Genomic DNA, 27,808 nt, shown 5'->3' on the forward strand with positions numbered 1-27,808 from the left:
TTCCAGTGTTTAAACACCCTGACAGGAAGTTTTTCCTAATGACCAACCTAAACCTCCCTTGTTGCAGCTAAAGACCATTATTTCTTGTCCTACCCTCATAGGCTAAGGAGAACAATTTTTCTCCCTCCTCCTTTTGACGCCCTTTTAAATACCTAAAAAACCACTATCATGTTTCCTCTGTCTTCTCCTTTCCAAACTGAACAAGCCCAATTCTTTCAGTCTTCCTTCATAGGTCATGTTCTCTAGACCTTTAATCATTCTTTTTGCTCTTCTCTGGACCCTCTCCAATTTCTCCACATCTTTCTTGAATTATGGTGCCCAGAACTGGACACAATACTCCAATTGAGGCCTGTTGTGATAGGCATTATAGGACCTATAAGTTTCAAAAGGTATGTAACAGGGGTATTATAATCATAGCAGTGGAGGTATGTTTGCAGGTTTTACTGCAAACTAAAGGTTTGCTGTCAGGTGTGGTTTTTTTTCCTGTATTGAAGCTATGTCTTGGGTGGTGTTACCTGTGGGTTGTCCACTGTTCTGTAGATATTTGGGGCAGGCAGTGATGCTATCATTGTGAGGGATTTTGGTAGATAAGGGGGTGACAAAAAGGATGGGGTTCTGTGGGAGGTTGTTAGTTTTGTCCCGAAGGAAACTGATCTTTTGTGTGATAATGAATCCTTAAATTCCTTCAATAAGAGTGTCATGGGCAGATATGATGAGTCTACATTGTATCTCTTGGGAAGTATGTAGAGACTTCCTAGCATGGGGTCATGGGAGTGAGGATGTAGAGGGTTTTTTTGAGGTATTTGTGGAAGGATTTGTTGATATCCTTATATTCTAGGGTGAGCTCTGCTGTGGAGTCATTTTGAGTTGTTTATGCTCGTGTCTGAGAGCTGTTGGCTGGCCTTGTTAATGTAGTCATCACAGCAGGACTATGATGGTACCATCTTGTCTGCTGGTTTAATTACTATCTGCTGGTTGGATTTCAAGAACTGTGTAGCTATCGTTTCAGTACTGGACAGATTGTGATGTGACATTTAAGGATTTCAAGGTTTTTTTCCTGAAGCTGTCAATGTAATGGTCAAATGTGTGGTTTCATGTATTGTGGGATGTCAGATGATTTATTTTTCCTGTGACTATTGATAGTGACTGGTAGTTGTGGGAGATATAATGATGGTTGCAAAAGAATATGTTGAGGTAGTGGCAGAAAAAGATTTATTTTCTAGTTCTACACAAATTAATACATTATCATTCAGTTCCAATTAGTGGTTTTCTTGATGACAAATTGATGCTGGGGTGTAATATCGTATCCATGTAGTGGGTCCTGGCACCCTGATTTCTACAAAGGTGTTTAGTGTGTTGTAGAGTGGTATAGTAGGTTTCACTTTTTGTTTTTGTGTTGGACAGATGTCATAAGGATTTTTTTATATTTGTCTTGGGTTTCTTGAATGATCTCCAAGTAGGTTTCCTGATTTTTTTGTTGTTAGTTATTTTCCTTCCAGTGTGTGGGAGCCAGGTAGTGGTTTCTTGTTTGGGATAGACCTTTCTAGAGTATGGGGAAGATGCAGGAGATAGTTCCATACTTTTTTTTTTTTTTTAAGACTTTATGAAGTGCTGCTTAGCTCTTTGAAGTTGTAAACAGCGGTCAGAATTTTAAAGATAGTGACTCATCTGGGACTGACATTTTAGAACTCAATTCTGGGAAGTTCTGAACACTTCCCAAAAATTAATGGGTCTATGCATGTTATTCAGGACTTCCAGGTTAGGCCCTACATAAGCATGTGTAGAGTAATACTACAGTAAAATTAGTATTATCCCTATTTTATTGATAAGGAGTTTGATATATTAAAGGTTAAGTGACTCAGAGGAGTAACTCTGAAGTTCTAATATCTTGGGAATGAAGATTATTCATAACTCTGAATAAAATATTATGGTTGTTATTTCAAAAGTTTACAACTGAACTTTGACTTAATACAAGTTTGAAACTTTTTGAAAAGCAGAAGAAAAATACTGCTTTTAGCCAACAGAAACAGTTTTTCTATGCTGTCAAATCTTTTTTTAAACTTTCCTTTTATTGTTCAGTACTATTCTGTATTTGTGTGTTTGTTTTATTTCCTCTGTGCTGCCTGATTGTGTACTTCCAACTCCAAATGAGGTGTGTGGTTGACCAGTCAATTGATAACTCTTGTACTCATAACCCTGAGGTTTCACTGTAGACAATTTTAGAACTAAGATTATAAATATCTTCTAGTATGATGAACAGACCAGTTGTTCATATTCCTTTTTTTGATGGTCCTGTGTTGCCTATAAACTGGTTTTATATGAAAAGTTTATTAGTGGATAATAGGGATGTAAATGTGTAGTCCACTACATGATTAACTGTTAAGTCTTGGCTTATAGGTTAATCTTGTCGACTACACGCACTGCCCCTCCTTTGCTGCCTCTGTTTCATAGGCAGCAAGGGGGAGAGCTGGTGCCTGTGAGGAGCTGGCTTTAAGCAGGCTCTTCACTAACATTGGATCTGCCTTTCCTCTACCCCCGTGCACTGATAGAGAGACATCAGCACAAAGGGTGAGGGGGGCAGGCAGGAGCTGATACTTGCGGGGAGCCAGCTTTTGGCTCTCTGCATGTGCCAGCTCCGCAGACCCACCTGCCCCCCCATTTGCTGCCTCCTACAGAGGCAACGAAGGCAGGCAAGCAGGTTTAAAAGACGCTTTCCCCCAGCACCAGTTCTGCTGTGTCACCTATGCTGTCCCACTCCTCTGATGCTGCCTCAGACACACACACTGTGGACTGGGGATGCTACCGGGGACCAGCCTCTGTCTGCACTGGGCCCAGGCTCACTGCAGACAGAGGCTGCTTTGTGGGAGGCGGACTCCCCACCACAAACGGGTTGCTGCTGGGACCAGCCTCTGTCTCTGGGAAGCTTGGAGCCCCACGACAGGGGCTGCTGTCACCCCGCGCTGCTGTCTGTGTATTGGAGGCAGCAGCATGGGGCAGCAGGCAGCTGGTCTATGCGAGGAGCTGACTTTTAAATTGGCTTCCCTTGCAGACTGGCTCCTGCCTGCCACCTGATACAGAGGAAGCAGTATGAGGTGGCAGGGAGCTCCCTGGGAGTGGGGCTTGGAGTGTACTGGCTGCCGGCCCCGCCCCCAGGAACTATCAAATAGTCATGTAACCAATATGATTTAATGCAGTTACACGACTATCCAATTACACTATATCTAACATCCCTAGTAGATAATTTTTATAGCTCCTTTCTAATATTAAGCTTACTGTTGAGGGGTTGACTTTCAGTATTTTGGGAAGATTGCAGACTTATTTTAGCAGCATACTGTTTCAGTTCATCTGCAGTGTACATTTTTTCTTTGTGTTTGAAGCCTGTTTATATATGGTTCTGGAACTGTCACTCCAGAATGCCCAAAAATAAACCTGATGGTCTAACAATTCAATAATGTGTTCTCCCACTCTGGCTAGTTGATAATGCATCTTGACAGTTTTGATTTAACGCTATTGAGAGGCATGGATCAGATCTATCAAAGTTTGAAAGGGTGAAGGGGAATAAATCTAAGTGACATGAGTAAAAAATAAAATTTTGAGAGAGGAAAAAAGGTAATTCAGGTAACACTGCCCTTTGGGAACAAGAACCCAGTTTGGAGAGGATAGACAGTGTATTTCAGTGTATTTTATTGTTTGTAAGGGTTTATAGGCAAGTGACTGTGTGTCTCTGGGATCAGATCATTTGGAGCACTAGAAGGGAATCCAGTCCAGTCGTAAGAGTTAAACTGCGTTTTCTTCCTCATGCAGCATAACCAATAACAAAAGTTCTGCCAACCAAATTATGCCCACCATGGCATCTGTGTAATGATGGTGTAACCCTGTCACCATTAGTAGGTTTGTCTTGGGTTAACAACTTAGAATTTATTTTTTTTCAAAACCCACTTGCATGGAGTGCACTAGAAACCAGCTCTCCTTGTCTTGAATGTATAGGCTCTGCAGAACAAACAGAAATAGAAAGGAACAAGTGTTTTGCACGTGTGTGTTAATGGTGTTGTTTTCTGGTTAGTCAAAAAAGGCACTAAATACGTACAGAGAACACAGTCACTTTTTGTGTTAGAGCAGCATTTTCAGGTGGTGAAACTTTTTAGTTTAGAAAAGTTGTTAGGTAACTTTAGAAGTTTTAGGAAAATGTATTTTTCTCAGTCGGAGTCTCAACAGTTGGATTCCTGTTGCTCAGGGAATCTGAACAGATGGAGAGTTACAAAAATAATCCCAGTAAAATATGTGACACACAGACATGGCATATGTCATGATCTGTAATTCAGAGGTTTAACTGGCAAACTTTCAGGATGAAATGCAAGTTTCATTTATGCCTTTACCACTTCATGCCACCATCACAACCATGCCTGATAAAATCTTTGTACAATCCCATCATGTATTCTCCCTATATATAATTGGATATTTATATATTATGAATATTTATGGTTGCTGGAGGTTACAGCAACAGACTAAATCAATGGTTCTAAATTATATTCCCTGTTTTGTAATTTGACTCCCTTAGTGGCCTTGATCAAGTCACAAACCACTCTGTGCCTTAGTTTCTTCATCTTTAAAACATGGATACCACTTCCCTGATTTTGTAAAGTGCTTTTGATCTGAAGCTGGCAGAAAATTTAGATGTGCAAAATATTATTTTGCTTCATTTATTTTTGATGTGTTTGGTGTAAATCATTCATAGAACTTCATGTAAAATACTAGTAAACATTTCATAGCATTATATATTTTGTAAAAGTAACATAGCTATATGAAGCCTCACTAGAAAATCCTCTGGGCATTTTGTGAGTGTTAACTGATTTGTTGTGTAGTGAAATGAAAACTATAGGCTTTTTAATGGCTTCCAAATTTAAATATGCAACAAGTCTTCTGTATCCAAAATGTAAAGTCAACACCAATCAAGTAAAAGTTTGTGGTAAAATGTGTGGATTGTGGTATCTTTGGCACTTTATAAAGGTAGGCCATTTGTTTTATTCTAGGGTTGCCCACTTTCGAATTATACAGAACCAAATATCCTTGTCCCTTCCCTGAGGCCCTGTCTCTCTGCTCTCTCTATCCCTACTCCCTCTGTTGCTCGCTCTCCCCCATCCTCCCTTGCTTGCTCATTTTCATCAGGATGTGGTGGGGTGTTGAAGCGTGGCCTCCGGAGTGGGGCCACAAATGAAAGGTTAAAGGTGTTGGGGGGGGCCTCTGGACTTGGGCAGATTGGGGCATAGGAGGGAGGTGAGGGGTCTGGCTGGGGATGTAGGCTCTGGAGTGGGGCTGGGGATAAGAGTTTTGGGATACAACAGGGGACGTCAGGACTGCAGAGAAGAAGGGAAGTCAGGGCATAACCAAACCCTGACATTGCTTTAAATTAGACAAAGAGGGAGCTGCATGTAAATTTGGTGGCCCTATCTCTTAACGTTTAGAAGGACTTTCTTGAACAGACTCACAGACAGACGCACTCTAATTTGTCTATCTATAATAGAGATTGTTAATTGTTTTTATCCAGCTACTTTTTGACTAATGGACAAAATTCCTTGCTACTAAATTAGACATTTTAAATTAAAATTTTTAATTTGATTTTGTGCCTTAAATAGTCACTTATATTCCAGTAGTAATTATTCTAATGATGGTTCTGAAAATACAGCTGAGGTAAATTTAGAGCACTTTTTAAACTATTGCTTAACGAACAGATCGCTTAGAAAATATTTTAGAAATGATGTTATGTTTCAGTAGCTCAACTCATATTAACAAATCCTGCTATCTTCCTTTTAAACAATCTACAAAGTTTTTATTTGGTAGTGGAAATAAACTGTTCTAGAGAATAGTCTATCCTATAATTTGAAAAACCAGCAACCTGTTAGCTCACTATTGTTTTTTTGTCACCTTCCTAGTGTTCAGTAAATAAATCTTTAGTTAACAATGAACTCATTTCTAACAATAGTCTCCCACTTCTTGTTTTGTAGCAGTAGCTCCACCACCAGGTGGAGGAGTAGTAATGATGCAGCTAAATATACCCAACAATCCTCAGCCTCGAACCCATTCACCTCCTCAGTGGAAACATAATAAATATTACTGTGACCATCAAAGAGGACAGAAATCCACAGAGTTTAGCACTTTAGAGAGTATCACACAGGTATGATTTACTTTTTCCTGGGATCATTTGTATTATGAATCTTATATTTAAAAAGAGAAAATTCATTTCTGAAAAGGAACAAAATAAATCCAGTGCTTGTCAAACAGTAATATTAACATTTTTGTGTCCAGCATCTGAATATTGTAAATATGTGAGATTCAGGTAAATAAATTTAAAATCACTGACTTCTCAGGGACCAATATCTTTGTCATGTTTACTCTAGTTTCAGCATAATGCTCAACTAAATAGCCCTGTCACCTCACCAGCCCAGTCACCAGCACCAGCTCAACTATCAAATATGAAAAACCTCCATCCCACATTAACACCTCTTTCTCTTGTGTCCCAGTTTTCTAGATCTTTTGTCCCTGGACAAGGTAAGATTTTTAGCTAACTGAAATACATAAAAAACATACATTAATATTTATTCTGGTATGTAATTTTTTTCAATCAACTTTGAGGGCAAATTGTGATTGATTTTAGTGGTTTTTGCCAGAGTGTTCAAAAATGTATTCCTTTAATTGTAAAAAATAACTTGATGCTTCCGTACTTTCCTTTGCCCCAAATAAAATAAAAAAGCTGTGAACTTCATGCTAGTAGGTAGGGGGCTTTTAGAACCATGCTGCTCCTTCATAAATAACTTTTAGCACTGAGAAATTGTACATTTGGGATATATTTTAATTAAAACAAAACAAATTACTCTTAGATGTATTTGATTAAAGCATAGTACATGCTTGATGTGGGCATGGTACATGGGAAGGAGAGATAAAAATGCAGGATATGAGACACTGCCTTTTCACCAGACTCTTCACCAGATTCTTCATCCTCAACCCATTGATTAAGCCGCAGATTGAGCCACTAATACACTGTAGACTCTTTAGATTTACACTGCCTAGAAGAGTGAGACAGGAGCGTCTAAATATGACTACAGTAGTGCTACTAATAATTGATGTAGAGCTGTTAGATAGTGATCAATGAGCCAGAAAGTAGAGAGTCCTGACATCTCTGTCCTTCGGGTCTGCCATGTTCACGCAATTATTGTTTTCTCAGAAATACTTTTTATAAAAAGCCAAGAGTGGAATCTTCTGGCATCGTTTTAAGGGAAGAACAATGAGTATGGTGTTTTCACTGATTAGACACACAACTACTCTTTTTCTTGGCAAGACAGCTGATTCTCAGTGTTCAAATAACCAAGTCTAGAATAGTGAGCCAGTGAATAGCGCCTTATAATTGAGTAGGTTCGCTAAAAAGTTTATTATGTGATTAGTTACTGCTACCTGTCAGAAACTGAAAAGTAGATGAAGCTCTACAATGGGTGTGATATGGGAAATGTTTTCAGGCAGAAAAATAAATTCAGTATTTCCTCCCTTTCAAGAAATAAATCTTACTTATTTTTTAACATATTCTCTCTATCGGTTACTTTCCCTAGTAAAACATTAATGTATTCACTAACTTTAGCATGAATGTTAGATGACCCATTGTTAAGCATATCTCTCAAGTTCCTTAGTCCCTTTGCATAATTTTAAAAGATTTCTATTCATTCACTTTATGGATCCCTCAAGTGAATAGGAATTTCAAGATGTGGGTAGCACTGGACCAGGGTGGAGCGTTAACAAGTTTTAACTCATGAAAACTATTTGAGGAGATTTGAATCTAGATTGAAACTATGGCAGAGAAACCAGGGGACATAAGTACTTCCTATAACTTTTTAAAACGTGTTTTTAAATGCAAGGAATACTGGGTCTGTGACTTTTGAATTTGATAGTTTATGATCAATCCATTATTTTCCCACAAGTTTACTACTGAGTGATAAATTCGTGACATGCTTTTTTACTCTCTTAAGAGGCCAACCTTGTATTCTTTCTGGTAATAATCACATTAAAATTATTTCCTTGTATGTATTCATACTATATTACCTACAATATTTGTGAGGGGTAGACTGTTAAGAGCATTGGGGTGGAGGGAGATTTTTTAAAGAAAAAAACATAAACACTATTTTTCTCATCTTCAGGAGATCCAAGATACCCACTGCTCGGTCAGCCACTGCAATATAACCCTGCACCTTTGTTACATGGTCATGTAACAGGCCAACAGGTATGAACAAGTACCAACTCTTGGGCATGTCTACACCATGTTTGTCTGTACCACTTGAGCTGTAAATTCTAATGCAGTGGTTTTCAACCTGTGGTCTGTGGTTTCCAGGGTTACACAGACTAGAGCTAAGGGGTTTGCAAACGGTTGTTGTTACCATAGAACAGTAGTTTACAACCTGTTTAAAATTTCCAAATGGTTCTGTACTTCCATTTGAAATGTTTTGGAGGTCCACAAATGAAAAAAGATTGAAAGCCACTGATTTAATGCATACCAGCATGTTGTGCATTAAGTGGCCCAGCTGTACTGACATGCAGTAAAAGTTCCCTGGAGTGTGTTAATGTAGTAATGTTTGAAATAGAACTAATTACCCTAATGTGTAACAGAGGATGTTTAGTGTGTGCAAGCAGGATACAAATCTGTCAGTTGGTGCATGAGACGGCGGTTTGCATTAGAATTTTACACTACATTTGGTCTGAACTAATGTTCCATGTAGAAACACCTGTAGCAAAACTAGGGACAACAATCCAAGGCTGCCTTGGTAATAACTATGAAGGAGGAAAAGGTACTTTTGTATTGGAAATGTACCTTAGTTTGCTGATTTGGGAAGAGAGAGAGGACCTTTCTGATAAGTCCGTTTTTGTTCTGTATTGATACTTCATGTTTTTGCTGTGAATAACAGTGATGGGGATAGGGACACAGCAACATATTTAGAAATAGCCTTTCATAGTAAAATTAAATTTCCAAAAAGCTGAGATTGACTTTTCTGGTCACTGCTAAAAAATACAAGATGTTTGTTGCTTAACATACATGGCCAATTTAATTTTGACTACACTTACACTTCAGCATCAAAATGTTCAAGAAACTACATAGACAGTCTTGGTTGATTTATTGTTCTATAGTCAAAACTGTATGGTACAAGAAAAAAAACTAGTGCATCACCAGTTCTTCTGGGAAGCTTGTTCTCTCAGGCTATGTCTACACTGCCGGCTTTTGCTGTCAGAGTATGCAAATGAAGCGCTGATTAGTAATTTGTTGCATTTCTTTTGCATAATCTATTTGAGCCCTTTTTGCGCAAAAAACCCTTTTTGAACAAAAAGGAAATGTCCACGCTGCTTGTTTTTACTCAAAAACCCCTTGTGCAAAAATGGCTCAAATAGATTATGCAAATGGAGTATGACAAAATGCTAATCAGCGCTTCATTTGCATACATTGCCAGCAAAAGCCGGCAGTGCAGACAAAGCTTCAGTGTTCAGTTCATTTTACATTGGTGTGCTGGACAAAAACTACCTATTTATAATGGGGTTGTTTACAAACTGAAATGCTTTTTATCATCTAAGATTCCATCTACCAACTTCAACTTTTTTTTATGGTGTACACCACCTGTCTTTTTGTTTTTGAACATGGCATTTCAAACTAGTTAGTCCATGAAGACTTTCTCTCACAGTTGCATGGTAGAGCAATTAGATCTTGTTTTGACAGTTCTTCAAGTGATTGCTCCTGTGCATCGCAATATGTGTGCGTGCATGCCGCATGCATGATAATCTGAAGACTTTTCCCTACCAGTATCCTGGGGTCAACTGTAGTGCCTCTTGTAGTGACTTCACGGTGTCATATATATACCCCCACTGACCTGACTCCCACTTCAGTTCCTTCTTTCTGCCAGTGATGGTTGTTAGACCTTTGGACTTCTTGATTAGCAAGTAGTTCTTCCCTAGTGCATAGTTAGTGTTCTCTGTTGTGTAGACAGATTTGTTCTCAGTTAGGTAAATAGCATCTCTGCAGGGGTCCCCTCCCACCCCACATGCAGACTATCTGCAAAGCCTGTGGGACATGCAGCGGCCCCAAGGGTTTATACCCATGGTCACCAACCCGTCAATCGGGAGGGCTCGACCAGTTGATCGCCAGATGTTCGGGGCCCCCCCAAGAAGCCCCACTACCTACCTCCAGTGACAATGGAGGTAGTGCCAGCTTCCCACGGAGTGGACGGAAGTCCGGCAGCTGTGCGCCACTTCTGGGGTTTCCAGAAGTGTGCTGCCTGGTCCCCTCCTCCAGGTCTGCGGCACGCCGGGGACTTGTTGCGCGGTGGGAGGAGTCCCAGTGGGAGGCGCGTGCTGGGGCTTCCCTCCAGGGGAGTGGAGAGAGGGGTTAGGAGTCCCCAGAGGAGGCATGCACCCGGAACGTCCCTCCTCTGTGGGGGATGGGGAAGGAGTCCAGGGGGGAGCGGGAGGTGCGTGATGGGGCTTCCTTCCTCCGCAGGTGGAAAGGTTGGCCCCGAGGGCACACGTGCGCTGGCTTCCCTTCTCCTTGGGAGGGGGGAGTCAGGCCCAGAGGGGGCATACAACAGGGGCTTCCTTCATCCGCAAGAGGGAGGGTCGGCCCTGAGGGGGCGCGTGTGTGTGCTTCCATGCTCCGTGGGAGGGGGGAGTCGGGCCCAGAGGAGGCCTGCGACAGGGCTTCCCTCCTCTGGGGGGTGGAGGGAATCCTAGGAGGCTGGGGCAGGGGAGTCTCTGCCCCCACTGGCACACTGTCCCCTGCCACAGAACCCTGTCCCCTGCCTTCCCAGCACCCTGTTCTCTCTCCCCTGACCCCAGCCATAGAACCCTGCCCCCACTGGCACCCTGTCACCTGCCCCAGCACCCACTTGCACCCTTCCCCGGTACCATGTCCCCTGCTCCCACCAGCACAGTTGGGGCCACATTAATGAGGCTTAGGGGGTTTTGGAGGAATGGTGTGGTTTTTTGGGGGGTTTTTTTGCATCTCACTTGTGTGGCCCCAACTGACTTTTCTGTGGGTCAGTGACCCCTGACTCAAAACAGGTTCCCTGCCCTTCTCAGAAATAAAGACAATGCAGAAACTTTTTGGCTGTGTCTAAACTGGCCAGTTTTTCCAGAAAAACTTGCCAGCTGTCTACACTGGCTGCTTGAATTTCCGCAAAAGCACTGACTTCCTACTGTAAGAAATCAGTGCTTTTTGCGGAAATACTATGCTGCTCCCATTCAGGCAAAAGTCCCTTTTGCGCAAAACTTTTGCGCAAAAGGGCCAGTGTAGACAGCTCAGATTTGTTTTGCGCAAAAAAGCCCCAATCGCGAAAATGGCAATCGGGGCTTTTTTGCGGAAACGCGTGTCTAGATTGGCCACGGATGCTTTTCTGCAAAAAGTGCTTTTGCGGAAAAGCATCCATGCCAATCTAGATGCTCTTTTCCGAAAATGCTTTTAACGGAAAACTTTTCCGTTAAAAGCATTTCTGGAAAATCATGCCAGTCTAGACGTAGCCCCTGTGCTTGACATAGTATTTTATTTAAAAATGAAGCCTGGCCAACAAACCCCCAGTTGGGGCCAAGCCCTCATCTGGCCACAGCATAACACTCCTGCACTCCCCCTTTCCCCAGACCCTAGATCTGAGCCTATCATATGCTGGGTGTAAAAAGGTTGGAGACCACTGTTTTATACAATGTGTTACTTGCAGGAAAGTATGTCTACAGGTGACCCACATGCTAAATGTCTGTAGTGTCTTGGAGAATATCATCTTCAAGACAAGTGTAACATCTGCAAGGGTTTCAAGCCCCATGCTAAACATGCGAGAGACCAGAAATTTAAGTTGTTGCTGATGGAGTCAGCACTTTGCCCCATGGTGCAATTCATCTCTGTTGATGTGTAGTGTGCTAGCCTCAGTGCGGGACACTTTGGCACCGAGACCGGAGGAGTGCTGGGTCTATCAGCACCAATCACCTGTGCATAAGGTTAGCTCCTCGGCATGGCACCGCTCCCATTTGCAAGTGTCTTAAGAAAAGAAAAGGACCAACCGAGGACACTCTCCTTCCAGGAAGCCTAATAAAGGCCCAGAGGCTGCCTGCATGGTGCTAACCTGTCCAAGTGGGGCACCTCAGCCCCAGCACCATTGACTGTGGCACCCAGGGCGGAGCGATCGAGTCCAGTGTCAGTTGACTCTTCAGAGCCCGAGGCGGTAGAGGAAGACCTGGACTTGCCCTCCATGCCTAACATCTTTGAGTCCACTCAGGACCTCATTGAGTTTGACGCCAACATCAACAATGTATAAGAAGCCTCACCAACTGCTGATGCAACTGTCCATGGCACCACTACCAATAGTGGCATCACCTCTGGAGTCACCTCCAGGTCTGGCCTTAGTACCACAGACAGCTCCTGCTACATTAATGACTGGGGTGCAGCAGAACACCTTCCTGCTGGTGTCAGTGACTCTTCCTATAGTGCTGTACGTGAACCCTACTTTGGCTTCGCTGGCCCCCTCAGCACCAGGCCCCTTCTCTGTGCTGCCAGCATGGAGACACTGTGGCAAGCCAGTTTCCATGAGATGACATGGGAGTTCGTCACAGCACCATACACCAGCACTGTTGGGCTCCGCTCCCCTGTGGTCCATGGCAGATTACACATCAAGCTTACAAGCTGAGTCCTTTGTGTCCCGCAACTCTAGATACCACTCTTGTTCCAGGCATCGCTCCTGGATTCCATAGGCATACCACCAGGGCCATGGGCAGGGCCCATCTTCTAGGTCTGCCTCAGTAGCACTATAAACAGCAGCTTCGAAGCCAGACTCCCTTCTGGAGACAGAGGCACAGGCCGGGAGGGGTAACAGGACGCCGATGGTTCCTGTGACTGTAAGGATTTTAAGTTAATTAGCTAATCGAGTAGTCAATGGAATTTCCATCAAGTACTCAATTAGTTGATAAGGGGGGCGCTCACTACTACTGCTATGGCTCTGCAACTTAAATGTAAGAGGAGCTGGGTGCGCAAGCAGCCGGCTCCAAATGCGGAGCCGCAGTGAGGTTAGCTCCCAGGGGTGGCACAAGCTGGGACTGAGCAGTCTTGGCTTGCGCTGGCTCTGGGACTGCTGCGACTTTGTATTTTAAGAGTCGCCTGGCTCTTGCTACATTCTGGGTACATCTAGACTACGTTCTTGTTTCGAAAGCAGATATGCAAATTTGGCACTAATTTGCATATCTTCTTCCAAACACTTCTTTGGAAGCATTTTCATCTAAAGTGAAAGCAGTTTAGACGGGGGGGAGGGGTTTAAAGAATCCCATCTAATGGCTTTCACTTTCAAAAAAGCGATCACAAAAAGATATGCAAATTTGGTGCTAATTTGCATCTCTCCTTCCAAAAAAAGAACGTAGTCTAGATGTATCCTACAAAGGCAGAGCCACAGTGGCGGACCCAGCACCTCTGCCTCCCCTGTCACCTCCTCCCCTCTCCCCGGGGAGACAGTGCTGGGGGGAGCTGGCTTTTAAACCAGCTCCCTCCACACCAGCTCCTGCTCCCCACCCTTGCTGCCTCTGATACAGCTTATTTCAAAATTTGGTGCTGTCTACTGTGACGGCGCGTTGGGGGTTCCCCGTCTCCTGCACCCCGAAATGGCACAAACAGACTTCACCAGCCGGTGGAATAGAGGAAGTTTATTGCCTCTCCAGGATACAGCACAGCACAGATGTAGTCTGGTCCCAGAGCTGGGCTAGGATGCCTCAGGCCCCCTTGAGATGGGGGAGACTGGGCCCCTAAACTCCAGCCCCTTCTCCTAGGCTCTCCTCCATGCTCTCCCACAGTAACTAACTAAATTCCCTTGCAGCCCTGCCCCCCCAGTCAGGGCAGCATTCCACCTTCCTTTGTTCCTCTCCATGGGGGGTGTCTGGCCACTGGTTCAACAAGTTTGGCATTACCTCTGCCTAGCGAGGTTTTCCCTGCTGGGTCTTGCTTCAGACAGCAGGGGTCACCACAGCCCAGCAAGTACCCCCACTACGTCACATCTACAAACCACTTATTTCAAAATAAATCGCTATTCTGAAATGTCCCTTACTTCACGTGGAATGAGGTTTACAGGGACGTCAAAATAATATGCCCATTATATTTCAAAATACCAAGTGTGTTCAAAAGATGCGGGATAGCTGGTATCCTGAAATAGTGCTGCAATGTAGACGTAGCCCTAGTGTTCTTCCCAAAGCTGTATACCATGGACAGGAAAAGAGTGCTGAACTCCCTAGAAGTCAGGCATGCCATTGCTTTATATCTGGAGCATACTAAACCATTCCAGCAGTCAACATCCCTTTTTATTTCCATTGCGGAATGCATGAAGGGCCTCCTGATTATGTCACAGTGCCTTTCATCTTGGATCACTACGCGCATCAAGCTGTGCTATGATTTGGTCAAGGTGCCAGCCCCGCCTGTCACAGCCCACCCCACTTGGGCACAAGCCTCATCAGTGGCCTTTCTGGCACAAGTTCCGATTCAAGGCATCTGCAGGGAGTCTATTTGCTTCTCAGTACACACTTTCAAGACTAGTTACACCCTCATCCAACAGTCCCAGGATGATACGGCATTTGGCAGAGCTCTAGTGCACTCAGCAACGAGTTGAGGTCCAACACTGATTCCTTACAAACTGCTGATAAGTCACATGTTGCAGTGCACATGAGCAATCACTGGAAGAAGAAAGAACTGTTACTTACCTTTGTAACTGTTGTTGTTCTTCAAAATGTGTTGCTCATGTCCATTCAAGACCCACCCACCTTTCCTCTGTTGAGTTGTTCTGGCAAGAAATAACTGAAGCAGGAGTCGTGTTGACAGGGTTACATATACCACACCATGAGGCATAACCACAAGGGGCACTACAGCTGACCCAACAGATACTGCTAGGGAAGTCTTCTGACAACTGTACATGCAAACATGTGTTAGATGGACATGAGCAACATATCTTGAAGAACAACAGTTACAAAGGTTAAGTAACCGTACTTTTCCCTATCTTCCTATGCCAGATGCTGACTTCCACTATTATAAGGTCTTGTCTGAATAGTTAGCATGAGAGAGCAAGAATAAGCATAATATGATTTATCATGACTACCCAATTTATATCCACTGTATAAAGGTTAGGGTTTTGTTGGGCCCTTAGCCAGAGGAAGTGGAAATCCTTCCCCACTCCTTCCACTTGCAGTCCCTCCCTCCATCTCTCCTGTGTTTCTGATGCAGAAATGGGGTCAGAGTGTGGGGGCTTGCTCCGCCAACCTACCTGGTGCTCCAATGCCCCCACCCCGCTCCCTAGCAGAAATGTCAGGCGGCCAGAACAGTGCAAGCCCTTGGGCCCTGGGTAGAGTGCTGGGTAGGCAGAGCAGGTTGGGGGAATGAGAGGGGTATCTATTTTTCCAGGCGCCCCAAACGGTGAGCTTATTCAACACTGTCACTATACTGTATCACATGAATGGTTTTAATACCTGTTGTTGTGGTGTATACTACACCTAACATACAGGCAGTCCCCGGGTTACATGGATCCGACTTACATCGGATCCCTACTTACAAACGGGGTGAGGCAACCCCGCACTAGCTGCTTCCCCCCAGCAGACCAGAGAGATGCAGAGTGGCTTTTCTCAGCAGACACCTCAGCTTGAAAATAAAGGACTGAGGGAAGTGAGGTGTGGGAGAATAAAACTGAGCTCTGGAGAAATGTTTGGCTAGAGTTTCCCCTACAATATGTGCCAGTTCCGACTTACATACAAATTCAACTTAAGAACAAACCTACAGTCCCTATCTTGTACGTAACCCGGGGACTGCCTGTATATGTATTGGCTAACCAGCTATTGTCACTTTTCCCTCCTATATGCCCTCATACCAGAGACTGAACATGTGTTTGTGTAATAGTGCAAGGCCCTAGGAATAACACTGGACCCAGAAATCTGGCCTTCTTCTGTACTATCCTGGTGTAGCATCTATTTACAGTGCTTGTGGACAATTATTCATCACTTGCAACCCTTCTTTGTAGCTTGTAATACTACAAATGTAATCATAGAAATGTAATCCTTGTAAGTTGTAACCATATCATGTTTGTTTGAGCTCAGTGTCAACCTGCAAACAGACATGGAAACAGAGGAAGGAAACCAGCTAAGAAGGCCGCTTCAGCAGATCTTGGTGCAGGAGAATCAGGTATGTAATTGTTGGTGATGCTGCACTCTGAGGGTACATCTACACAGCAGTATTATTTCAGAATAACTAAAGATATTCCAAAATAACATAGTGTGTATCTACACTACAAGCCTTTATTTTAAAATAATGTCAAGCTGGAGAACTTCTTACTCAGACTCATTGTAACCCTCATTTCACAAGGAGTAAGGGAAACTGAAGGAAGAGTGCTCTTTCTTCCTTCGATTTCCTGCTGTGTAGACGCGCCAAAAGCAGAAATAAGCTATTTCAACTTGAGCTATGTCAATTGCACAGCTTAAGTTGCATAGCTTATTCTGACTTTAGCCCTGCTGTGTAGATGTGCCCTAAGAGAACTATTGAATCAAAAACTGAAGCAGTGAGAACTGCATTATTCTAATTTATTTATTGCATTATTCATACCTGAGTAGGGGAATGGGTCTGGCTGACATCTGATGCAGAATTGGATGAGTTACAGACGACTGAATATTAATGTGTGTCTACACATGGGATACAGAAAAATATCCCATGTTGGTGCTATGGGTCTATATAGGGCAGTCAGAGGGATCCCAGCAGTGGTCATAAGGATTTCAACAGTGACAAAGGCTCTCTGTAAGGGTGTAATGGCTGGAAAATATCTGTAAGAAGAGGATAAAACAACATAGTGTGTATATTGTGGCACATCAGTGGGATCTATAGGAGTTGGTTATATGGGATCACTTGAAGATGTGGTTGTATGGAAGATGTCTGTAGGGAATGCAGCAATGTTGATGAATATGGGTTTGTTTGGAAGCACAGGGAGTTGTCTGAAAGGTTTGCGGAAAAACGGATGTCTGTGTGATAGCTTTGTATGTGAGACTTGCAGCAGCTACAGAAGTACCAAAAGGAAGGAAGTGTGCAGTTTGGTACAAAAGGAAAAGAAGGTGAAGTGTGAATCCCAGGAAGGTAAGAATGAACTGGACCAAGAGGGAGACAGCAAACACAGGGAAAAAATGGGTATGTAGGGAAAGAAGAAACAAAAGAAAATAGAGAACAAGAGAACCAGAGTAAAGAGTAGATCAACAGAGAACAGCAGAGAAAAGATAAAAGGAAAAGAAAACCAAGAGAGACACAGTAAATCAAATTATATAATGTAAAAGTTAACACCAAAATATTTTAAAATTACATAAAGTTCAATACAATATTTTTCTGTAGCTGCCCTTAGTTTACCAGAACTATGACTGTAACACATGAACTAAATTTCCTGATTTACACATTTTTTTCTGACATAAATCAGAACATAAGGCTTTTGTAGCCGATAGATGTGATGAATGAAACACCTTTCTTCACTGTGTGGACCATAGGCAACAGTTGCTACCCAATAAATGGGGCAGGGCATGGCCAGAATGTTAGGACTGTGTTTTGTGAGCTGTTCAAAATCCATTTCCTTGTTGGCTTGCCAACTGAGTCCTCATAGATTTGGAGGAGAGTTTATTTTGACTAGACAAAAGCCAGTTGCACTAGAGAGAAACTAACACCTTCCTCCTGATTAGCATTATTTGCTCTTTGACAACATGTGTAGAACTAATTCTGATGTGACACCTTGGACAAATCATTTAAGCTCCTCAGTTTAGCTATACAGAGTGTCCCTGCTATAAGCTGCCCCAGTATACGATGGTTCCGTTTTAAATTCTTCCATTCCCTGTTCTTCTGTCAGGTTTTAAAAAAAAACACACACAATTCGCACAAATGGAAGTCAGCCGTGGGGAAAAAAAATTCCCTGCTTTGAATGTATCTTGGACGTAAAGCAGGGACGCCCTGTATGTGAAATGGATGCTGTAAGACAAGGCTAATCAGCACGCGGCCCACGGTGCAGTTTGGGTTTACGCGGGGCTCAACACACAGCCCGTGGGTCAGATCCTTGGAACATGGCCTCTATTGGGAACACTCTTCACAACGGTGAGGCATCTCACAGGCAGGGTGAGCACTGAAAGATGCAAGTGGACAGGCTGGCTAGAACAGACCGGTACTGGTTTTCAGCATTTCTGGCCCCCAGGGGGGGAAGTGCAGGAGCGCCGGGGCATTGTGGGAAGTGCTTTGTAGTCAGTGTGAAATAAGCTATTCGCATACATATTTGCATGTGTATGCAACCACACTTAAGTTGCGGCCCTCGGCATGTGCTGTGAGTATCATTGGGGGTTCCAAAGTTGAGTAAATATGCTGTAAGGCTTAAGTTTTGTGAATAGTTTTGAAATCCTCAGATGAATGTTTTTATTTTAATGGCAAAGAATTATGTTTTGTGTGTTACCCCCATTTCTGTTTGTAGATCAGCAGAAAGGAGTAGGCTTCTTTCCTTGCTTTCCTTAGGAAGTCACCACCACGAGAGCAAATAACCAAAGCTGTGTTTTCCTGTGTTACAGTGCTGTGAATGAAATGACTATGCAACATTTTTACTGCAACCATTTTTTCCCATTAATAGATCAGCCAAGTGTTAGTCTTAAGTCCTCAGCTCTGCTGCAGAACTAGGATACAGACTTGTCTACATGAACATTTAGTCAGCAGCATGCTGGAGTGTGAATCTACGATGCACTAACTGTCTTTAGGCAGCCTGCTGATGTACAGAAACAGTTGCTGTGCTTTGATCTAGCCAACTGTGAAATGGCAGGATATGCATCAGCAAGGTTCCCCCAGACAGCAGAGTGAAGTAGATTCAGATCCCAGCTTGCTGCAAATTAAATGTTCATCTAAGACAAATGCTTATTAATTATTTAGCACCTTGTACTACCTTTTAGCCTGCACACTTAACTCAAGTTGACCACACTTAGAACATTAGTCATTTTGATGTTCAGTGCCACAAAGACTTTTTTAAAATAGTAGAAGCAGAATGTATGTTTGTTTGTTTGAATTAAGTTAATTTCACATAACTTCACCATATTACAGAAGATTGTAATCCTTGTTAAGTGTACATTTTAATTCTACATATTTCTTGTTTCAGTTGCTGGAAAAGTCTTAGAAATTACTGAATTGCCAGAAGGAATAACTCGTATGGAAGCTGAAAAACTATTTGGAGAACTCTTTAAAGTTGGTGCCAAGATTCGGTGGCTAAGGAATCCCCAGTGTCTACAGACACAACAGCAGCACCAACACCGTTATTGTGGCAGTGGAGATAATAATGTGAACATTGAACCCTCCAAACCTAGTGACTTGGCCTCCACATACACAGTTCTAGCTACGTTCCCTACAATGTCAGCAGCCCAAAATGCACTGAAGAAACAAAGTAACTCAGTTAACAAATTCAGGCTGAGAACAAGCAAGAAGCACTATGAGTTTCATATTCTGGAAAGGGCTAGTTCTCAGTAACAACTACATTATTGGACATTCAGCCTTTATTAATTCCATGTCCTTCTCTACTTGATTGGCTTGATGTTACGGGGTTTCTGTTCTCTTCATAGAGACTCCTGGGATGTGTTCTCACATGACATAATAATCTTTGAGGAATAACCCAGTGATCAACAAGAAGAAGAAAAATAGATATACAGTTAAACCCAGACAAAAGTAAGAATCCATTTGGACAAGATATAGAGGCAGCTTTCTATGAAGAATGCTGTTAAAATGCCCCTTTTATAACAGTTTTGTTTTATATTCCTGAATTCTTGTATCAGATCCAAAGCTCTATTGTACAGCAAACTTTTGTTCATAATGAATACCCATATTCAAATCCGTATTTTGTAATCCCTTTTCACAGTCAGCACACAGCTATACGTTTTAGGGAAGAGGGCATGGGGTAGGGTGGAGTGGGTTGAAGGGAGAAAGAATAACTATTAAGAAATTACAAAAAGTCTCCAGTTACCATATTTCTCTTCCCTGTGTTTCTTTTTCAAATAAAGCAATTACAGTAACTTGTAAATGTCTTACACAGTCCTTTCAAGATTCACTCAGTGTGAAAGATAATTACAAATAAATTATATATTCTTGAACTCATTTCTCATCAAACAGGTTAGCATAAGTATTAAAGGGGAATATAAAAATGTCTAAACTACAAAGAATGTTCATTGAAGCCAGTTTAAGAGTGAAGACATTAATGTATCTTCCCAAATGATAAAATGTTTGCACTTTGTGTTTTCCACCAGTATAAATCTTTTTCTTTCTTTGCACTCTAAGATAATTGTGTTAATTAAGTGCCGGACCCTTCTTGAGTAATTTAAATATGTTTTCATCATTTGCAAAGGATCACTGGATATCAGAAGTTTCATTGCACATACAAACGAAACTTTTTTCAATTTCTGTGTAATTTGCAAGGCTGTACAATGTGTGCTGATGCAAGCCTTTTTTCAGTTCAAGAAAATAAATGTTTACAAATACAAACTTTTTCCAGTGCATTTGTTTAAACTGTAAAACTGTTTGAAACTTAAGTGAATCCATATTATGCCATTTTGCAAGTTTTCCTCATATCTAGGGAACAGACTTTAGCGGAACTTAGCATACAACTTGCCGAATGAGAGCCAGACCCCCCAAAAAATTACATTTTGACAAAATCTATTCTCCTGTCTGTGATGTGCTCGATTTTAAGACTTGGTGCAAAACTTTAAGCATTGCAGACTTAATAATCTCTGTTTTTTCCCTTTTTGCATATAGGTGTGTGTTGCTGTCACCAACTGTTTAATATGGAATTAAGTAAATCATAGAAGAGGAAGGTTTTACATGAAAATTTAAACGAGGATATGATGATGGGTTTATGAACATGATGCAGAGGGGAACTTTTTTTATGACTTTGGGAAATGGTGCCAGGGGACACAGTTGGTCTAGTTAACTGAAAGCTGGTTACAACCTTGTCTATAAAAAGCTATGGCTTCTCTGTAGTGTTTTTTATTGAATGAATGTGCCTGACAAAGCCTCACAGCATTTCCACGTAAACTTTATAATCACAAATTAAAACATAAACTGACAGTGTCAAGACACACACAAAATAGCAAATAGAATGTAAATCCCATCCCCTTTATGCTAACACTGTGACTACCAACAAAAGGTCAGACTGATTTAGGTGGAAAATCGTGCTGACATATCTAAGGATTCTACTTTGGGCCTCAAAGTGGTTGCCAAATGGGACAGGTGAGTTTTCCCACACTGCAATAAAAATTGGTCTTTAGAATAGGACCAGATAAAATTCAAGTAACTTGTATCTAACCTGCTTCCCTGAAAGTGTGTGTGTGTTTGGGGGGGAAGGGGATTGACATTTCTTTAGAGCCCAGACATCCAAACCCTACTTACTCCCCACCTCTATGAAGGGAGATTTAAAAGAGGAAGTAAGCCATAGGAAAAGCAGCTGGCATGCTCAGTCATTTATGGCTAGGCTCCACAAAGCAGGAAGGTCAACACCCTGCTCTCCAAGATGCTGAGGGATGTAGCATTCTGCTGGTCTCCAGGGATTCAGCAGCATCACTGGACTTATGGGCTGTGTCTAGACTGGCAAGTTTTTCCGGAAAATCAGCAGCTCTGCCGGAAAAACTTGCCAGCTGTCTACACTGGCCGCTTGAATTTCCGCAAAAGCACTGACGATCTCATGTAGGATTGTCAGTGTTCTTGCGGAAATACTATGCTGCTCCCGTTCGGGCAAAAGTCCTTTTGCGTAAAAGGGCCAGTGTAGACAGCTCAGATTTGTTTTTCGCAAAAAAGTCCCGATCGCGAAAATGGCGATCAGGGCTTTTTTGCAGAAAAGCGCATCTAGATTGGCATGGACGCTTTTCCACAAAAAGTGCTTTTGTGGAAAAGTGTCCATGCCAATCTAGATGCTCTGTTCCGAAAATGCTTTTAACGGAAAACTTTTCCGTTAAAAGCATTTCCGGAAAATCATGCCAGTCTAGACGTAGCCATGGAGACTTGCAAATTAAGTTTCAAGGCATGGATTAGGCACTGGTGTGCTCATGGGAACTTAATTTTATCCAAGAAGAATTAATTTGAGCTTGAGGTATAAAATGAGATGCTCATTCACCCAACCTACAAACCAAACAGATCTATATTCTTGTCCCTCCCCAGATGGAATAATTAATTGTTAGCTTTTATGTTTCTGTACTCAACGGTTCCTTAAAACACCACATTTCCCATATGATTGTTTTGAGCAGCCTGTTGTTTGCTATAATTAATCTTGTGGGAAATTGTTCAGTTGTAGGTTTTTGTTCTCCCTTTGTGTTGTAGACTTGTGTGCAAGACATGGTTTCTATTCATAATTATCACTGCAGCTAATTTCCATTATAAAGTCCAGTGTTAGCCATTATATTTGCTTAGAAAATCAGTTTGGCCTAGAAAATACTGCATTTCATCCTAAAATCAAGGATGTTTACCTAAAATTTGAAGAAAATTGGTCAAATCACTTTTTCATTACATGTAATTAAAATTCATCTTGGTCTGAAATTTTTATTTTAGATTAAATCTGTTAATCGTTCTGTGTGACAATTTTGTCAAATTCGCTTAGTTAAAGCTGATGTGCTGGTTCTATCTAAAGGAAATCCTTCACAATTAAGCAAAACTTAATAAGCATACTCTTTATGCCAGTATCTAAATTGTTGATGAATATATTAAACAGAACCTGTCCCAAAACAGACCCTGTGGAACCCCACTCGTAATGCCTTTCTAGCATTATTGTGAACCGTTAATAACTACTCTCTGAGAACGGTGATAGAAATGTAGCCGTCTTAGTCTGGGGTAGTTGAAGCAAAATGCAGGACAATGTAGCACTTTAAAGACTAACAAGATGGTTTATTAGAAACAAGATGGTTTCTTCCACTATTTGATCTGAGGAAGTGGGTCTGGCCCACGAAAGCTCATCATCTAATAAACCATCTTGTTAGTCTTTAAAGTGCTACATTGTCCTGCATTTTGCTTCTCTGAGAACGGTTATCCAGCTAGTTATGCACCCCACCTTATAGTAGCCCCATCTAAGTTGTATTTCCCTAGTTTATTGATAAGAAGGTCATGCGACACCATGTCAAATGCCTTACTAAAATCTAGGTATACCACAGCTACTGCTTCTCTCTTATCCACAAGCCTTGATATCCTATCAAAGAAAATTATCAGATTGGTCTGACATGATTTGTTCTTTATAAATCCATGCTGGCTGTTACCAGCATGAGATGAGAGAAAATTTGAGGGGTACTACAATTTTAATCAACTCACCAGTGTTATATTATTTAAAATTTGGACTGAAGAAATGGAAATAAAACATGGCTAATTGGGCACAAAGTACAGTAAAATGGCCTTAGTTAAGGACTGATAATTAGCAATGATATCACTTATTAAAATGTGTAGCCAAATAAATTCTTAAACAATTCATTGTAAATACCTGCCTAACCATGTTGAAGCCAAACACTGGATCTAAACTCTGCTGGCTATGTCTAGACTGGCATGATTTTGCGGAAATACTTTTAACGGAAAAGTTTTTCTGTTAAAAGTATTTCTGCAAAAGTATTTGCGCAAAGCATCTGTGCCAATCTAGACGTGCTTTTGCGCAAGAAATCTCTGATGGCTATTTTAGCCATCGGGCTTCCTTGTGCAAAAAATTAAGGTGTCTGTCTACACTGGCCCTCTTGTGCAAGTATTCTTGCGCAAGAGGGCTTATCCCTGAGCGGGAGCGTGGAAGTATTTATGCAAGAAGCACTGATTTTGTACATTACAAAGTCAGTGCTCTTGTGCAAATTCAAGCGGCCAATGTAGATACCTGGCAAGTTTTTGCGCCAAAGCAGCTGCTTTTGCACAAAATCTTGCCAGTCTAGACGCACCCTGCTGGGTTTAGCCCATTTGAGAGCATATTGAGAAACATTTATAAAAGTTTTGTTATTATTTGGATGCTGTAAATTGATTATTAGGCTTTTTTACAGCAATTGTATACATACTATTCAGCATTTGGATTGAACACAAGTTAAATTAGTATTGTAATAATAAGTATAAATAATCATAATTCCAATATTGGCATAATCTGTCTGAGATCAATGGGAGGCTTTTGCCATTGATTTCAGTCGGGTAAGATCAGGCATTATTATCCAGATTTTCAAAGTGACTAGAGATTGTTGACTGTTGATTTTTGAGTGACCTGCTTTTGAAGCATTTTTAAATGGTCTGATTTTCATCAGTCTGAAAATCCAGCTGTTTTAGTTCTCATTTTGACACACTAAATGGCTAGTCAGTTTTGAAAATTTTGATCTATGTTTGTGTGAATATTACCATCTGCTGCTGACTTGAAAATTAGCAAAATTATACTGTTCCTTCTATAGTTAATAGGGACCTTCTTTTTGTTCAAGCTGTAGAGCTCTGTTTAGAATTATAAGAGCTGAATTCTAGTCTTAGTTTGTAGTTTTGTGATTTATTATGGAGAGGTGATGGCTTATTTTGAACCTTCTTGTAACTCCTTGATATTTCTGGCTATATTTGATTACTAAAGTTCCTTGGCTTTGCTGTAAGAAATATGAAAAGCATAGAAGTGTTCAGTTTGATCCCAGAAGACCAACATGTTTTAATTGATTTTTGCCTTTTATTATTTGTTCTGGCAATGATGGTCTTCCACATTTAAGCTTTGTGCTTCTGAGGACATAAACTGTAACAAATTGTTCTAGCTCTGCAGTTTGAATGTCAGATGAGACTAGTGCTGGACGCCTGAGAGCTATACTAGAAAAGCTGTGGGTTGCTGCCAGTAACAGTATGTGCTTTAAAATTGGTCTAAAGTTGCCTAAATACATTCTCATAGAAGGCTGCGTGGTATAGGTCAGGTCAGTCGAGTTTTAATGATGGGGAAAGTAGTTGTCAACCTGTGATTGCTGACCCCTGGGGAATCTATGATTTCCAAGTGTTCGCATGTCCACAAATGAAAGTGCTTGCCAACCACGGCACTAGAGCACCTGCTACATCAGGTCTACTCAACTTTGGAAGCCCCGGGGCCCACAATGATACTCACCGCACATGCTGAGGGTTGCCTATATATGCAAATAGCTTCTTTCACACAGCCAGCCATGAACCCGAAGGTTAAGGCAAGATTACACACCCCACATGCCCCATTTAAGTCAGTGCTGCTGCTATTCCTAACAGCAGCATCTACCCGATTGCCACCCCTCGGACAGCCCTTCTCAGGAGCAGTGCTAGCCAGGCCTGCAAGCGCTCATCCACGGAACGGGCCACGTGTGGAGCAGCCCGCTGCCACACGCAGACCCGTAACGCGTTTCTGCCGCCCCCGCCGCCTGGGAACTTTTTCCTCCGCCTGCGTCTTGTGTAACCTTTCGGCAGCTTCGACTCCAGCGCCGCCCTGCCCCCCGCTGACAGCTGCGGCACCAGTCAACACCCAGCCCCGCCAGGAGCAGCGAAACCGGCCCTACTGTCACGCGCTGCACCGCGCCCCGTCTCCTCACGCGCAGCCCGCTCGCTGAGGAGCTTGTTGGGGGAGGGGGGGTCTGACACGCTCACCCGACAACACCGCCCCCCTGCAGGCGGCCCGCTGCAGTTTCCCCTGTGGCCGCTGGGCGCCGCCTGAAAGGCCCCGCCCCCTCAGCAGACTGGGAGGGACGGCTGGGGGAGGGGCTGGTACCGCTACCGCCTCCCCCGCGCGACCGGAAAGGACAGTTTCCCCCCCGACAACGGAGCTGCCCTTAGGCGCCCAGCCGCAACCTGACTAGCCCCGCGGTGCGCCCCAGCGCCCCCCCTTGCCTCCCTAACTTCCGCCGGCTCCTGCCTCCCGCGCTGTGGTGTCACTCCCCGCTGAGGGAGGCGAGAGGAATGTGCGAGGGGGAAACCGCCGCCAGCTTTTACCCTCCCACCGCCCGCCCCGAGGAGCGGCGCATGCGTCCTGAGGGGAGAGTCGGGAGCGGTTAGTCACCGTTCCGCTGCGAGGCTACAGGTTCAGTGGCGCATGCGCCGCGCGACGGTGGGCGGCCAGGGGTAGTGGGCCAGGAAGCGGGCTCCGGGGGGCACCATGCTGTGGTTCCGCGGCTCCATCCCGGCCGCCATCGCCGCCGCCAAGCGACAGAGCTCGGTCTTCGTGGTGTTCGTGTCAGGTACGGCCCGGCGCGGGCCTGGGGGAGCGGGGCCCTTCCGCCCCCGCCGGGGCTGCCGGACGCTGCCCTAGGGCAGCCCCTGTGCTGCCAGCGCCGGGGCCGCCCGCGGAGAGTCGTTGGGCCGCCCCGCTGCACTGCCCTTGGAGAGCCGCCTGCGCTGAGCCCGTAGCGCCCTGTGCTACCTTCGTGCCCCTGGCGCGCCCCGAGCCCTGTACCCCGGGATCAACCGGAGAGCCTCCTGGGGACCCGCACGTACAGCTGAAGGGGCACAAAGGGCTGGTACCATAGGACAGTGGTTTTCAGCCTCTGGTCTGTGAAACCCGGAGGGTCCAGACTGTGGCGGTCCGGGGTTCTCAGAACAAACTGTATGGTGGCTGCTCTCACGCTTTTTCCTAAAACACTTAGTTGGCTTCAGGGAAAACAAATCTGCACATTCACATGTCCACATCATAGCAATTGTTTACTTGCTAGCTGGCAGTAAGCAGAGATACAAAGTACCAGATTTCGTAGCGGATTTAATAAACCACGGTAAGCCTCGGGATAGATTAAGCCCCATATGGGGCTCAGGTTAGGCAGCAGGAGGCAGTGGCAATGGATAAGAGTGTTGGGGGGAAGACAGTGGGAGCCAGAGCCCGAAACCTTGTGGCTGGGAGGTGGAGACAAAACCTGAAGCTGCACAGCCAGAGCCTATTGCCCCAGGGCTAAACTGTGAGCCTCAACACTGGTGGGAAGGTGGAGAATGCACCTGCTGCCTATTCCTCCAAGGTTGTGCCCAGCTATCTCTGAGAGGGCAGCAAGGCCAAACACCATCTGCAGTCCCAACAGTCAAAACTAGAGTGATGCATCCGGAAAAAACAGGGAAGGGGAGGGGATGCTGCTTTGTCCTCCCTCCATGCCCCAATCACAGCTGAAAGAGGCTGTGGCTCCAAGAAAAACCCTGGTGACCATATTTGTGAAATGCAGATCTAGGATTTCCAGGGCCCACATTTCCATTTGAAATGTTTTAGGCATCGTAAAATGGGGTGGGGGTTTGAAAACCACTGTCTTATACTACTTCCTGTACTGCTCCAGGTAGACCTTATGCCTACTATATTGTGGCCTGACCTGGTAGTTGTCTTTACTACTTGCTGTGCTGCCCCTTGTAGGCCCCACACCCTCTGTACCATCATCTGAACTCCCCATACCACCTCCTGTGCTGCCCTAGGTAGCCTCTAGTCTCCATATTTTCACCTATCCCTTCAGTTCTCTGTTCCACCCCCTGTGCTGTCCCAGGCAGGCTGCAAGCATACAATACTGTAGCTTGATCTTGTTGGCCCAGATACAACCCCCTGACACTCTAGTTTCCGGTACTGCCTTTATATACCCTTCTGTACTATGTCATGCAGTTTCTAGACTTCCTACACCTCATGCTCCTATATAGCCCCCTCTGCCCTATAGAGTTCCCACATTTCCTATAATGGTCCATTCTGTTATAGGCTCTCTAGCATCTTAAGAGTCTCTATGCCACCATACAGCCTCTGTAGTGCGACATTCCACTCCTATCCTGCTTCTTGGTATCCCTGAGTCCCTATACAACTGTCAACTATTTAGCTATACCAGCATG

General features: G+C 43.5%; 2 protein-coding genes across 13 annotated transcripts in view; both read left to right on the forward strand.

Annotated features, from left to right (window-relative positions):
• The window catches only part of R3HDM1 (R3H domain containing 1), a 128,450-nt gene extending 108,094 nt beyond the window's left edge, over positions 1 to 20,356 (forward strand). For 9 of the 11 annotated variants that reach the window (XM_006117053.5, XM_006117059.5, XM_075933299.2 and 6 more), the window contains 5 exons: positions 6,003 to 6,172; positions 6,396 to 6,546; positions 8,181 to 8,263; positions 16,117 to 16,201; positions 19,170 to 20,356. In XM_006117053.5, the coding sequence (XP_006117115.3) occupies positions 6,003 to 6,172; positions 6,396 to 6,546; positions 8,181 to 8,263; positions 16,117 to 16,201; positions 19,170 to 19,534 (854 nt within the window). In that variant the 3' untranslated portion in view covers positions 19,535 to 20,356. The remainder of the gene's footprint in view (positions 1 to 6,002; positions 6,173 to 6,395; positions 6,547 to 8,180; positions 8,264 to 16,116; positions 16,202 to 19,169) is intronic. The other 2 variants (XM_075933297.2, XM_075933292.2) reach the window with 2 other exon arrangements.
• A 5,698-nt stretch (positions 20,357 to 26,054) lies between these two features.
• The window catches only part of UBXN4 (UBX domain protein 4), a 29,942-nt gene continuing 28,188 nt past the window's right edge, over positions 26,055 to 27,808 (forward strand). For both annotated transcript variants that reach the window (XM_006117050.5, XM_006117051.5), the window contains exon 1: positions 26,055 to 26,205. In XM_006117050.5, coding sequence (XP_006117112.2) covers positions 26,124 to 26,205 — 82 coding nt within the window. In that variant the 5' untranslated portion in view covers positions 26,055 to 26,123. The remainder of the gene's footprint in view (positions 26,206 to 27,808) is intronic.

The sequence above is a fragment of the Pelodiscus sinensis genome, chromosome 7, assembly GCF_052426305.1.
Source record: "Pelodiscus sinensis isolate ZL-2025 chromosome 7, ASM5242630v1, whole genome shotgun sequence".
NCBI lineage: Eukaryota > Metazoa > Chordata > Testudines > Trionychidae > Pelodiscus > Pelodiscus sinensis.